This window comes from Littorina saxatilis, linkage group LG12 (assembly GCF_037325665.1).
Source record: "Littorina saxatilis isolate snail1 linkage group LG12, US_GU_Lsax_2.0, whole genome shotgun sequence".
NCBI classification, from domain to species: Eukaryota; Metazoa; Mollusca; class Gastropoda; order Littorinimorpha; family Littorinidae; genus Littorina; species Littorina saxatilis.
The window spans coordinates 40,544,877-40,558,924 of NC_090256.1; the positions used below are offsets into that span (position 1 = coordinate 40,544,877).

Here is a 14,048-nt window from a genome sequence, read left to right on the forward strand (position 1 = left end):
TGATAGAGGAAAGCTTGGAACAAACCACTGTGTATTTTGCATACGTGTAAATATCATGTTTTCTATTTTTTCCTGTGATTCATGTGTACCCCCCCCCCCCCCCCCCCATTGAAAGGGGCTGTAGGCCCATATTCAATTAAACTGTGTCAGTGTCAGTGTCAGTCAGTGTCTCTCTCTTTCTCTCTCTCCCCCCCTCTCTCTCTCTCTCTGAAATCGTAGTTCAAGATTCACGGCACTTGAAAATCGTGCAAGGCTCAAAAGATTACTCTTTTTCGCATTGTCGTCTTGATGAGCACTCATGCGCAGATTGAAAAAACAAACGACTGTCTTATCGAGTTCCGGTTTTTATTGATCACTTCTCACCAAAGGGATGCACACATTCACACACACACACGCACACTCCCCCACCTTTTCTCTCTCTCGGAGGCGCTTGCGCAGTTGTTTGCACGTGGTGGCTCCTCTTCCCATTGGCTGGCTGGGCTTCATGTATTTATTGGTGTGTCCTCCAAACGGCATCCGAGAAAATTGAATGCAAAATCCGCTGCGAGCCGGTGTGGCGGTTCAGTTAGTAAATAGTGGTAGTAGGTGTTTCATCATCACCCTGTCGTGTTCGGTTACGGTCGCCAAGACTGAGAACTCCTGTATTTCTGTCACAGACGTTTCTGATTTGAGTATTTCTGTGACTTCAAGTTGCTAACTGTGATCAAGGGGCTTACCTAGTGCGGAGAAGGAAAGGGGAATTCGTGTTCGAGACAGACATTGGAAATCGATCTTGATGGGTTCATGTCAGAGCAACCGGTCACTGGCGGAGCAAGCCAAGGCATTTAGATACACCATCACAGACAAAACTGCCATCAAACGGGCAAGTACTACTACTTACTAGAGTACAATGCTGTAGTTTACCGGCGTCCTTGCTGTATGCAGTCGATGTCTTCTTTCAGTCGTTTTGCTTTGTTTTGACGAAGGATTCATTCACCTGTCTTGTGGATGGTTAAACATTACTGCTTGATGTTGTTCATCACAACTATAGAGACTATATTGTGGGCGTTCACCCCAAAATACGATTCTCTTTCTCTCTCTTTCTCTCTCTCTCTCTCTCTCTCTCTCTCTCTCTCTCTCTCTCTCTCTCTCTCTCTCGCTTTCTCTATCTCTTATACCCTCGGATTATGTCCCTGTAGACGAAGGCATTCTATGTACTGTCAGTTTCTCAACAAATATTTTGACAATTTGTGGCATGACGGTCAGGGTGAACAAGGCACTGTTCAAAAGATTCACAATAACAACTCAAAAGATCCATGGATGCAGGAAAACGCTGTGTGATAGTGTCAGGGTTAGTAGAAAAATCAGAAACTCAAGCATACGTGTCAGAATGAGTGTACAGTACTACCTGCGATGAAAGGACACCTGTGTGACCAGCCTAAAGTGTTCTTACATTGCAGGTGGTCTGTTGCGTCGTTTATTGGGAGGTGTCCTCTTACTGAAGGGACCTCGCGTCAGAGGTAGCTGTTATCAGTATTTCAGTCACAGAATAAGTGCAGGAAAAAATAAAACCATTCTACCAGCAGTGCACTGAAAAATCGAGGAAACCGCATGATAGAACAAAGAAAATAAAGGAAAGTCTGACAGTATCTGTGATGGTTTACGGGAGGCTTATTGTGCCTTTAACACTGGCAGGGCAACATGGTACAGAGAAGGTGCATCTACCGTTTTCCAATTTTCCGTTTTATGGATAGGCAGTCGCACTTCGTTTTCGGTGCATCCCGGTAAAGGAATATAATCATGTACAGGGCTGAAATATGAGAAAGTTTAAATTGACGATGACAAGAAGTGCATCTAATTTTAGCAACGACAAGAAAATCCTCCAAACAAATAATTGAGCTCTGACGTTCAGGATGTTGATACAGTACGCATGGCAATAGGGAGAGGAAACTCCGTCTCTTCCCTGTTTCAAGGAATGCAGGATTTATTGCAAGTGTTCGGACAGGACAAGCTTGGTTAACGCGGATCTGAATTGCACTGTGTACGTGATTTTTTTTTAGTTATTAGGTAGCCCGTTCATTGGGTGGTCATTATATTCAGGATCAGGCACTGTCTGGTGTCATTTGTGTCCAGGGTCGTGTCTTAGACAGATTCGATTGGCCTTCTCTTAAGATTTGAAATTAGTGCTGTGAAATTGAAGACAGGAGAACTTAAGACGACTGTGAAATTGAAGACCAAAGTATTTAGGACTGTGAGATTGAAGACCAAAGAAGTTAGGACTGTGAATCTGAAGACAGAAGAGTGTTAGTGATACTGAAGACTGAAGATTGTCTTTGTGGTTAAAAGTTAAAGATAAAGGTGTGATTGTGTGTAGAAAGTTATAAAACGTGATATAAGTGTCAACATGACTGTTTTGCAGGAAGAGGTATATTGTTTTTGTTGTTTTCTTGGAGGAATGTTTTGCTCTCTCCTCTTTGTCGCTTCCTCTTTCTTATCCTTCTTGTTCTCCTCCTAACTTCTAAGAGTTCCACGGGCATGCACTTTGCGACTACTCCTACAGTCTAAATTAAAGGGTTCCACTCTTGAACACACTTTCTGTGACCAGTTTTGGAACACAATGTGACGTAGTGTATACTTCTACAGACAAAAGTAGCACACAGGGTAATACCAGTGTTCAGATGAGTGTAAATATTGTTACATCGTTTGTAATAATGTAGAGACAACTTTCCTGAATGAAGTCTACTGAAAACAAAAACTACGTTTTTATCCTGCGTAAGAATATAGGTCTCCTTTTGGTCACGTGCTCATTATTTACCGTAGTATATAAATACTTATAATTTGATGTGTATAATTAATCTGTGCAAAGATCTCCTGGCCGTTCCTGTTATATCCGGTGTAGCAAAGGGTACATGTGCCTCGACATTTAAAAAATAATGTGTGGTTACTGTGGCACTCCCTTCCGCTGTGCCCCGAAATGAAGGCAAATAACCGGGTAGGCTTCAGCTTGAACTGGATTACATTTTTACACACGGATACGTTTGGAACATGCGCTGTATTTTGTTGGAGCAATCTGGTGCAATTTTTCTCTCTCCCTCTCCCCCTCCCTCTCTCTCTCTTTCACTCTCTCTCTTTCTCTTTCTTTCACACACTCTCTCTCTCTTTCACACACACTCTCTCTCTCTCTCTCTCTTTCACGCACTCTCTCTCTTTCACACACTCTCTCTCTCTCTCTCTCTCTCTCTCTCTCTTTCACACTCTTTCTCTCTGTTTGTCTCTCTTTCTCTTCGCCCCCCTCTCTCTCCCTCTCTCCCTCTCCCTATTTCTCTCTCTCCCTCTGGCTGTTTGTCTGTCTTTCTCTCTCACCCCCTCTCTCGCACGTACGCACGCACGCACGCACGCACGCACGCACACAGTGACACACACGCACATAAACACACGTATGCCATTTACCTTTAAGTCTCTCACAGCCGAATTGACACTACCTTTAACACATCGACAGTTCTGACGTCATATCTGCAGGAGTTGCCCTTGCTTCATATAAGCCTACGTGTATCTCTTTAGTTTGGCAAGTTTGGCCTTAGATCGGAGAGCTAACGCGTTTAGTTCCTCGGTGTTTCATTTAATTTCATGTGCTGTACCGTGCCTCACCAGTCTGCACTTTAAGTGAGGGAAAGTATGCTTATTTTATTGGTACTAAATTTAGGAGAACATCATAATTATGAACATAGTTCACTTCTCATATTATTGATACAATTCTGAAAGATTCTTAATGAAAATAATGTAACCTTCAGTTCTAAATCCCGCCCTACATCACAACACGACACGACACGACACCACACCACACCACACCACACCACTGATATTACTTGTGAAATATGTCTTGGTAAGACAAATACAAGTGTCTCGATTTGTGACTGCAATGGTGTAGCAATATGGACAACAGTCTTATTTAATTTATCAGTTATTTCCGAAAACCAAAGCAAAGCAAATCAAAACAATGGGATTGTTCATCGCATGACGTCTGCTGATGGCACCCTTCACGTCAGCAAAGGTTGCAGCGAACATGGTATTTTGCGGCCATGATGAAATGGTGCGTGGGTCTTGGTGCATCGTGTGAATATAATCTAAAACCAGACGCTTGTACGTTTTCTTGTACCCCTGCCACCGTCACACTATTTCGGTAGTGATTTGAAATCTGCGCTGGTTTTACATCATACCAAAAGACAAGATGCGGGTCCTGTGTTCACGCTGAGTTTCCTTTTAGTCTTTTGTCATGATAAAGGTAGGATCTAATAACTTTACTTCAGAAACGAGTTGCAGCTGGAAACAAAATGAAGAAGAAGAGAACTCGAACTCGAACTCGAAAACTTTATTACCGAGGGATGATAGCATTAGGTCCATATGGTCCTTTCTTACAGTTAGTCCCTACTATAAAACACACATGAAACAAAGAACAAATATGAAGAATAAAAAATAAAAAAAATAAACCCAATAGGGAAAGGTATAACAAAATGAAAATTAAAAATTCAAAAGTGTGCTTGTTAATGGAAGCATACTATACACTTTCTCTTTTACACATCCTCACACACACTCGCACAAAGTGTACACCGACTTAGTCGTTAGAGAGGTGCTTTCGGAGCTGTCTTTTAAAAGAAGATAATGACAGACATGACTTGATATTTACAGGTAGTGAATTCCAAAGGAACGCACCAGAATAAGAAAAACTAGTTTTAAACAAATCGATGCGGGGCCTTGACAAGGCAAGGTTATTTCGAGTGTTTGAATAATGTGACGGAGATGAATTGAAGAGTTGTATAAGATATGTTGGGGCGTCCTTATAGACGACTTTATACATAAATGAACATTTACAGAGAGAGAGAGAGAGACAGAGAGAGAGAGAGAGAGAGAGAGAGAGAGAGAGAGAGAGAGAGAGAGAGAGAGACACACACACACACACACACACACACACACTTGCACACACACGCACAGAGCGAGAGAGATTGTCCAAGCAGCTGAGTCCTGATCCTTGAATGAAGCTCTTGCCCACCATCACCGCCCCAACCTCACTCTCACTCTCTCTCTGTCTCCCCCTCTCCCCCCTCTCTCTCTCCCCCTCTCCCCCCCCCCCTTCCGGCTTTCGTTCAACCTCTCGGCACTTGGCTTCAACATACCCAAACCCACTTTTACTCATTCCACGAACATCTTATCTGATTTCAGGTGGAGAACATTCTGAGGCCGCTGGACCTGAGTGACGATGACTACCACACAGTCATGCAGAGCATGCTGGACCAAATGGAGCGGGGGCTGGGCGCCGCCACCAACGATACCGCCCCCATCAAGATGTATCCCACATACGTCAGGGCCGTGCCCGACGGAACAGGTACGTCACCTCAAATAACTATTGCGTCATCAAAAATCAAAAAAAATAGATGGACTGCTAACGTTGTCGTTCCAAAATTCTGAATAAAGAAACAGGAAGTGTATGTTGTTAGAACGTTTCTACTGTCTTCGTATTTTCGTGCGCTTTTAAACGTTCAATGACCTACAATTCTTTTTCTTTTTTTTTAATAAGGCATGAGCATCTTCCTCCTTTTAAATGAATTCCTCTGGGTGTTAATGTTGGATGTGGAAAATGTGTGTGTGTGTGTTTTCAGCTGTTTGCTTTTCTGCTAATCATTGGCATCCTGCCTTCTTCAGTTTTTAGTGTCTATCTAGTTCTTGTCTTTTCTCATTTTTACATTTCAATCAATCAATGAGGCTTATATCGCGCATATTCCGTGGGTACAGTTCTAGGCGCTCTGCAGTGATGCCGTGTGAGATGAAATTTTATACGGCCAGTAATTGCAGCCATTTCGGCGCATATTTACCTTTCACGGCCTATTATTCCAAGTCACACGGGTATAGGTAGACAATTATTAACTGTGCCTAAGCAATTTTTGCCAGGAAAGACCCTTTTGTCAATCGTGGGATCTTTAACGTGCACACCCAATGTAGTGTACACGGGGGGGAGTTCGGACACCGAAGAGAGTCTGCACACAAATTTGACTCTGAAATAAATTTCCGCCGAACCTGTTTTGACTAAATGTTTTAACATAGACAGGGAATCGAGACGAGGGTCGTGGTGTATATGCGTGAGTGTGTGTAGAGCGATTCAGAGAAAACTACTGGACCTATCTTCATGTAATTTCACATGAGTATGATATCCCTGGAAGTTTTTTTTTCCCTTCCATTTTTTCGATAAATATCTGATGACGTCATATCCGGCTTTTTGTGAAAATTGAGGCCGCACTGTCACGCCCTCATTTTCCAATCAAATTGATTGAAATTTTGGTCAAGCAATACCCCCCGCGGGTTAGGGGGAAGACTTTACCCGATGCTCCCCAGCATGTCGTAAGAGGCGACTAACGGATTCTGTTTCTCCTTTTACCCTTGTTAAGTGTTTCTTGTATAGAATATAGTCAATTTTTGTAAAGATTTTAGTCAAGCAGTATGTAAGAAATGTTAAGTCCTTTGTACTGGAAACTTGCATTCTCCCAGTAAGGTAATATATTGTACTACGTTGCAAGCCCCTGGAGCAAATTTTTGATTAGTGCTTTTGTGAACAAGAAACAATTGACAAGTGGCTCTATCCCATCTCCCCCATTTCCCCGTCGCGATATAACCTTCGTGGTTGAAAACGACGTTAAACACCAAATAAAGAAAGAATGGTCAAGCAATCTTCGACGAAGGCCGGACTTTGGTATTGCATTTCAGCTTAGAGGATGAAAAATTAATTAATGAGTTTGGTCATTAAAAATCTGAAAATTGTAAATAAAATTATTTTTTTTACAAAAAAGGATCTAAAATAAATGTCATCTTATTCTTCATCATTTTTTGATTCCAAAACCATATAAATATGTCATATTCCGATTAAAAACCAGCTCTGAAAATTAAATATATGAAAATTATGATTAAAATTAAATTTCCGGAATCGATTTAAAACAATTTCATCGTATTCCTTGTCGGTTCCTGATTACAAAAAACATATAGATATGGTATATTTGAATTAAAAACAAGCTCAGAAAGTTAAAAAGAACAGAGATACAGAAAAGCGTGCTATCCTAGTCACGATCTTTTGTTTTTTCTGTTAGTGTTTTTGTGCGCTTTGAAATGTCCGTCTGTTCATGTGTTTTGTTCTCTAACGGTTCTGTCGCACCAATAGTGGCTGGCTTTTGGACTTCATCCGCTTACCAAGGCGCTGTCGCTTTCTTAGTATGTTATTATTCTTTTGCTCGAAAGTCCTGTTTCAAGTTCAGATCTTGCAGACGAGTGCAGCTTGCATCCATGTTCTGTATTTACACGAACCTGCTTTTCTACACTTAAACTTAGTTATTAAAAAAAAATTAAAAATTGAGGACGTTGCTATACATCGCAGTCACTGTTTTCACTGAAGCAGAAAAGGAGAGCAAAATTCTCCGTCTGTCACCATTTTGTTGCGGGTGTGTTTGCTTTGAAAGTGCACGAACCCGGCTCTTGGTAAATGTCGTTTTGACGATTTTGTTGCCGTTGAAAAGCGTGTTTTGTGTTGTTTTATCTACGTGTTAGTTTGCTTTTATTGAGATAATCGTTGGCTTTTCCGGTGTCTTTTATCCTCTTACTGGCTGGGTAAAAGTGTCTGCCGCGAAACAGTAGTAAGCCACAATTGACGGCCTTCACGTGAGATTGATTGTAAGTGGGCCAACTAGTGTTTAGCACGTGCGCTGTTTGTTTTCAATCACTGCGATGTGGAATGAGGTGGGTGGGTGTATGTTTTAGCCTTTAGCGGTTAAAGGTGGGTGGGGGGATGTCTGTCCCCTTGCAAAGCTTTGTGATTGTTTTGGTTTAGCGTCTTTGTGTTCTTTTTATCTACTAGCAATTTTCTTTTTTCGTTTAGTTTTTAACACACTCGCAGCGGAAGTTTGTTTCTGCTTAATCCGGTCAGGTTTTTTAAGTCTCTCAATTGAAAAAAAAAGTGGGTGGTTGTTGTTGTTGTTGTTGTTGGCCAAGACAGCAATGGACAGTTGTTTTTGTTTTGACTGGAAGATTTCAGAAGTGCCTTAATTTGAGAGAGAGAGGGGGTCTCATGTAGTTTAATCTGTTAGTGTTCTGATGTAAGTCCAGCAGTAGATAGGGCCTATTTTAACATACTGGAAACTGGTAATCTTACAGTAGGTATGAATTTAGTTTTACTAAAGCCTGCTGGGACACAAGTAATTGGTTAGTGCATTTGTAAACAGTAATCGCTTGACAAGTGGCCCCCTTCATCCCCCCCTTCCTCGTCATGATATGGCTCTGCGTAGTCGGCTGGGGGAGAGAGAGAGAGAGAGAGAGAGAGAGAGAGAGAGAGAGAGAGAGAGAAGAGAGAGAGAGAGAGAGAGAGAGAGAGAGAGAGAGAGGAGAAGAGAGAGAGAGAGAGAGAGAGAGAGAGAGAGAGAGAGAGAGAGAGAGAGACGCACGACAGCCGGAGATGCAGGCGAGGGGAGTGGGTTCAGGGTGACCTTACGAGGTGGGTGTGAATTGTGTGCCGACCGGCTGGTAGACGGGCTTTATTTTTGTTCTAACCCGTCAGTGTGAGGATTGCATGAACGTGAGCTTGCGTCCGTGCTGTGGCTGGACATTAAAAACACTGCAGTGGAAACCCCCCTCCCCCCCCCTCCCAATTTAAGACTCCCTGTTTTTTCACATTTACTGTTCATGGCCTCTGTCAATTTACCCCCCTTTTAAGACTCTCCTTTTCAAGACCTTTTCTCGGGTTTTTGGAGGTCTAAACGGAGGGGTTCCACGGTACTTGCGCAATATTGAGCCCGTGTGATTGGGAAAGACTTGGCAGTTGACTTTTATCTTTTCTTCTCCCTTCTCCGGAGTCCCGGAGTCCTACGTTCTTTTCTTCAGGAGAGAGAGAGAGAGAGAGAGAGAGAGAATGGCGGTAGGTGGGGTTTTTTTTTTTTGAGAGGAGAAGACTTGTGGTGTGGTCAGAAAAGGTTTTGTTGTTATGGACTGGATTTTGTTGTTATGGACTGTATAGTTGTCATAGTTGTGTTAGGGGGAGGGGGTATTGTTGTAAACTTTGCCGTGTGTGTGTGTGTGTGTGTGTGTGTATGTTGGGGAGGTGGCTTGGGCAGAGGCTTGGGAGAGATGGTGGTGAGGGAAGACCGTTTTGTTGTGAACTCTGATGCAGGGATAGTGTGAGACTGGGAGGGACAACAGAGGGTAGGGCTGACAGGGTTGTTGGTAAAGGTTGTCTTTAATCGAGCCCAAAGATGTGTGTGTGTGTGTGTGTGTGTGTCTGTGTGTGTCTGTGTGTGTGAGGTTTCCTCCGTCATTGCCTGCATTTCAGGTTTGCTTCTTGGTGTCCGCCTGGCTGTTTTATTTCTTACCATTGACGTCAGTGCTGGGGAAGGCTAGCATGATGGGGTGGAGGATTGGAGGTTGGAGTTGGCCGGGGGTTAGGGGGGGGAGGGTAGTTGGGGGGGGGGGGGGGGTGGGGTGGGGTGGGGGGGGTGTAAGACTTGTGCTGTGTTGTGCATACAGATGCAATTCTTTTTGAAGATCTGACTCACATCAGTTCCTCATGGCCGTTTTGTTTGAAGCCGGACAAAAAGTTTTGTTTTGTTTTCTTTCCTTTTGTTTTGCTTGTTGATACATTCCTTTGTCATGGTTGTGTTTCTTCTGGAGTTCACATTCTCTTCCCTTTGAACCGTCCCGCACCCCATACTCACCTGTGTGAGAATTGTCGAATTTGTTCCGACTCATGTCTTTTCTGTATCTACCCAGCCATAACTACTGTGTTAAGTTAAACAACGGTATAAACTATGCATGCATTTGAGAGTTATCTAATGTTGTTCCAAACTCTGTGTGTTTCTTTGTCTACCCAGCCATATTACTGCATTAAGTTATTGTTAAACAACAGTATAAACTATACAGGTATTTGAGAGTTGTCTCTAATGTTGTCCCGCTCTCTGTGTGTTCTAACAGAGTCCGGTGAGTTCCTGGCACTGGATCTTGGCGGCACCAACTTCCGCGTGCTGCTGGTGACCTTGAAAGGTCAAGAGGTCAAGATGGACAGCAAGATCTTCCTCATCCCCCAACACATCATGCTGGGCTCTGGCAAACATGTAAGAACACGCTAACAAACTCGCTGACATAGCATCATTTTGACCCATGGTCAAGGATCAATTATCTTCATGGGATGACTCAGAGATTGTATCAATGTCCCAGCTGGTGTTACCACCATGGCACGTTAAAAAAAAGTATAACAAATAAAAATTGGTAATTTTTTCAGAAGTGCCTGTGGCTGGTTACACCTAAACACACCCACTCCGGGTGCTTGTAGCTTTCCAATGGGAAAAAGCAACCCACAATTCCCAGCAATGGGATAAAAAATTAACACATGAAAATGAAGTTTCCTGTATTTCTGTTCATCCAGAACAAAAAACTTATGAAAGAAACAGCTTATCAACTGATGTGATGGAGGAGAGATAACATTGCTTTGTTTAACGTTCAGCCAAATTAGGATTTACTTTGGGATAGATTTGTTGACGCAAAGAAAGAAGACACTCTTTTCGTCTCCACAAAGTGTATGGGTGGCCATATTGAGTCCCATCATTTCTTCATCCAAGGGACCTGTGACAGGCCAGCTGTCCTGGTGTTTCGTCTCTTGATGTAGGTGTGCTAGCTGTGGGCCTAATTAAGTGCAGCACCATATGTCTTGAGTTAATTAATTAATGCAGACTGCCGACGTCAAGATGAGAAACTGACGCAAAAGGCCTTTACTGCACTTCTCTTGGCTCAAGACAAAGAAAATAGCTTCATTCACTAATGACTGACAGGAGTTTACATTTGTGTCTTTAGTTCTGATTCTGCAGAAGGAGGCTCGAGCAAAGTTCACCGCGTAAGACGTCGACATATTGAATTATTGATCATGCACGCTGCAGCTTTGCTTTGTAGGCTGCGGAAGAATGAATTGCAGGGAGTATGGAGAGAAACACAAACGGGGTTAGGTTTACAGAGGGCAAAGAATATAATTGTTTGTTTGTGTATTAGTTCCAAGTGTTCTGTACAATATTTTGAATTAATGATCTTACCCGTTGTGCTTTGCTGTGCTCGCTTTGTAGGCTGTAGAGAAATGAATGGCAGGGATTATGGAAAAGCAATAATTGCAAAGAAGGGTGGCTGAATAACTGCAAGTCAACAATGCTACACAAATTTGTATCAAAGGAAAGGGGAAATGAAATCTTCTCAAGACAGACTACAGTGAAACCCCTCTCTACACCCCCAGACCCTCCCCCTCCCCTTTAAAATCCCATAACGTAAGACTTTACCTGCTGTTAAAACTGCTTTCTTGGGTTTTCTGTTCACAACACAAAATATAGACACAGTGTTTTCACGATTGTTTCCTCTGTTACAGCTGTTTGACCATATTGCAGAGTGCATCTACCGCTTTGTGAAAGAGCACAACCTGATGGAACGCAAACTGCCGCTGGGTTTCACCTTCTCCTTCCCCTGCCGTCAGAAAGGTCTGGCGCGAGCCATGCTCACCACATGGACAAAGGGATTCAAATGCGAAGGGGTTGAAGGGCATGATATCGTCGCCCTGCTGCATGAAGCCATCACTAGACGAGGGGTGCGTTTGCTTGTTTTTCACAAGGTTTAATCCTCCCTTCCCCCCCCCCCCCCACCTCCTTAATATTGGAGATTAAGATTTTTAACATTCTATTTCCTCTTGTTATGAGCACTGTTCTCGCTTTGTGATTTGATCTCTGATTTACAAGGTTTAGAATTTTGCCATATTGTGTTTGAAAATGTGTGTGATTGTTGATTTTAGGTTATAATTTTTTCTCTCTCGTGTTGTTTTATGAACCATAGCACCTCTTTTTAAATGTCGGTTATTAATTTCAGGATTTGAATGTGGAATGCCTGGCAGTAATCAACGACACAGTGGGAGCACTTATGTCCTGCGCTCACACAGACAGAAAGTGCGCTGTGGGAATTATTCTTGGTACGTATATGCAATGATTATCCTGGAAAAAATGTGTGTGTATGTGTCTATGTTTGTCCGTTGATGTGTCTGTGTGCAAATTCATACACGCCAGTGGTATAGTGGGTGTGTGTGTGAGCACGTGCACGCATGTGCGTGTGTGTGCTTGTCTCATGTCTGCCTGTTTTAGCTGCAATTGCTAACGTTCTGACACAGAAGTGTTATTTTATGACCCTGTTTGGGTCGCTACTCTCAGCAGGAATAGCTCTTGGCAAGACCTATAGTTTTAATCAGCATAAAGCAACAGAAATAAAAAAAAGCCATTTGATGGGGATTCACAGCATAAGTGTCACAGGTGTTTGCGTAGTTATACTACTGGTGTTTGTGTGGAGGCAGTGTGTTAGATGTGCTCAGTGTGGCCCATCGGTTTGGAGTGGCTGTCATTCTGATGAACGAGAAGAAATGGGACTGTCATTTATCGTCACTGAACAGCCAATAGACAGTGGAGTTGATTTAAAATTATTTACTGATGAACTATTGTTCAGGCTGCCTACAGTGTTAAAATTAACTATACATTGACACCTGCAATGTAGGCACCTCCAATGAGAGGGCGATCACAAATATTGGACACTGTTATTCACTTCTGTGTTCAATGGAGCCCCCGCCCCCTGTTAAGACCTCAAGGGGGGGGGGGGGGGGGGCAGGGGGGGGGGGGCAGGGGGGGGGGGGGAGCAGGAGGTTGAGGGTAGGAGGTTGAGGGTAACACCTGATGCAATGTAGGTTGCTAAATCTGGAGTTTCTGTGGTGGAGACTGAAGTTTTAAGTGTGGCAGGTTTGACAAATGAACTAGGCAGTTTTGGTGGTAAGGGCTGCACAGCTGTTACGCGTGAGCGGAAAAAGGCGTGCGTGGGAGGGTTTTCACAGTTGCCAGCTGTCAGCACATTGCACGTCCAGTATACTCTGATGTGATTCAATAACATTTAGAAGCCGATACTAGTACAAATACAGTTACGCCCACTTAAAGATACCTTCCTCCCTGCCTAAACCATCATGTACAAAGCCACAGTCCAGACTTTTACTTGTTGTAAGAGAATCTTTCCACTCAGTTTGACACATACCACAAACTTACATCCTAGCTGTTGTCTATGAAGAGCAGGATGTTGTTTTGGAGGAATTAAGTGCAATAATCAGGGGTGAGATTCTTCCGGTATTTGCCGGAAATCTGGATTCGTAATGTCTGTGGTGACGTTTTTTTGGTTGTTAATTATACAAATCCTTCAGCGTCTGGGGACCCCCAGACCCCCCCCCCCCCCCCCCCCTAACATTCTTCAGGATTCATGACATTTTTCAGTCCCACCCATGAATAATTCAAGGAGGATGGTACAGTGGAACCCCCCAATGTAAGACTTCTCAAGACCTTGTTTTTTACATTTAGTCAAGTTTTGACAATGTTTTAACGTAGAGGGGGGAATCGAGACGAGGGTCGTGGTGTATGTGTGTGTGTGTAGAGCGATTCAGAGTAAACTACTGGACCGATCTTTATGACATTTTTCATGAGAGTTCCTGGGAATGATATCCCCAGACGTTTTTTTCATTTTTTTGATAAATGTCTTTGATGACGTCATATCCGGCATTTTGTAAAAGTTGAGGCGGCACTGTCACACGGTGACACCCTCATTTTTCTATCAAATTGATTGAAATTTTGGCCAAGCAATCTTCGACGAAGGCCGGACTTTGGTATTGCATTTCAGCTTGGAGGCTTAACAATTAATTAATGACTTTGGTCATTAAAAATCGGAAAATTAATTAAAATAAAACGATTCAAAATTACGTTTATATTATTCTTCATTATTTTCTGATTCCAAAAACATATAAATATGTTATATTCGGATTAAAAACAAGCTCTGAAAATTAAAAATATAAAAATTATGATTAAAATTAAATTTCCAAAATCGATTTAAAAACAATTTCATCTTATTCCTTGTCGGTTCCTGATTCCAAAAACATATAGATATGATATGTTTGGATTAAAAACTCGTTCGGAGAGTTAAAAAGAATAGAGATATAGAAAAGC

At 42.6% G+C, this 14,048-nt stretch overlaps 1 protein-coding gene across 6 annotated transcripts in view; it reads left to right on the forward strand.

Annotated features, from left to right (window-relative positions):
- Positions 1-14,048, forward strand: part of LOC138981943 (hexokinase-2-like) — a 69,162-nt gene that overhangs the window by 40,314 nt on the left and 14,800 nt on the right. For 4 of the 6 annotated variants that reach the window (XM_070355123.1, XM_070355126.1, XM_070355122.1 and 1 more), the window contains exons 2-5: positions 5,197-5,359; positions 9,973-10,112; positions 11,405-11,620; positions 11,896-11,995. In XM_070355123.1, coding sequence (XP_070211224.1) covers positions 5,197-5,359; positions 9,973-10,112; positions 11,405-11,620; positions 11,896-11,995 — 619 coding nt within the window. Of the gene's footprint in view, positions 1-544; positions 863-2,076; positions 2,405-5,196; positions 5,360-9,972; positions 10,113-11,404; positions 11,621-11,895; positions 11,996-14,048 lie in introns of those variants that run through there. The other 2 variants (XM_070355125.1, XM_070355127.1) reach the window with 2 other exon arrangements.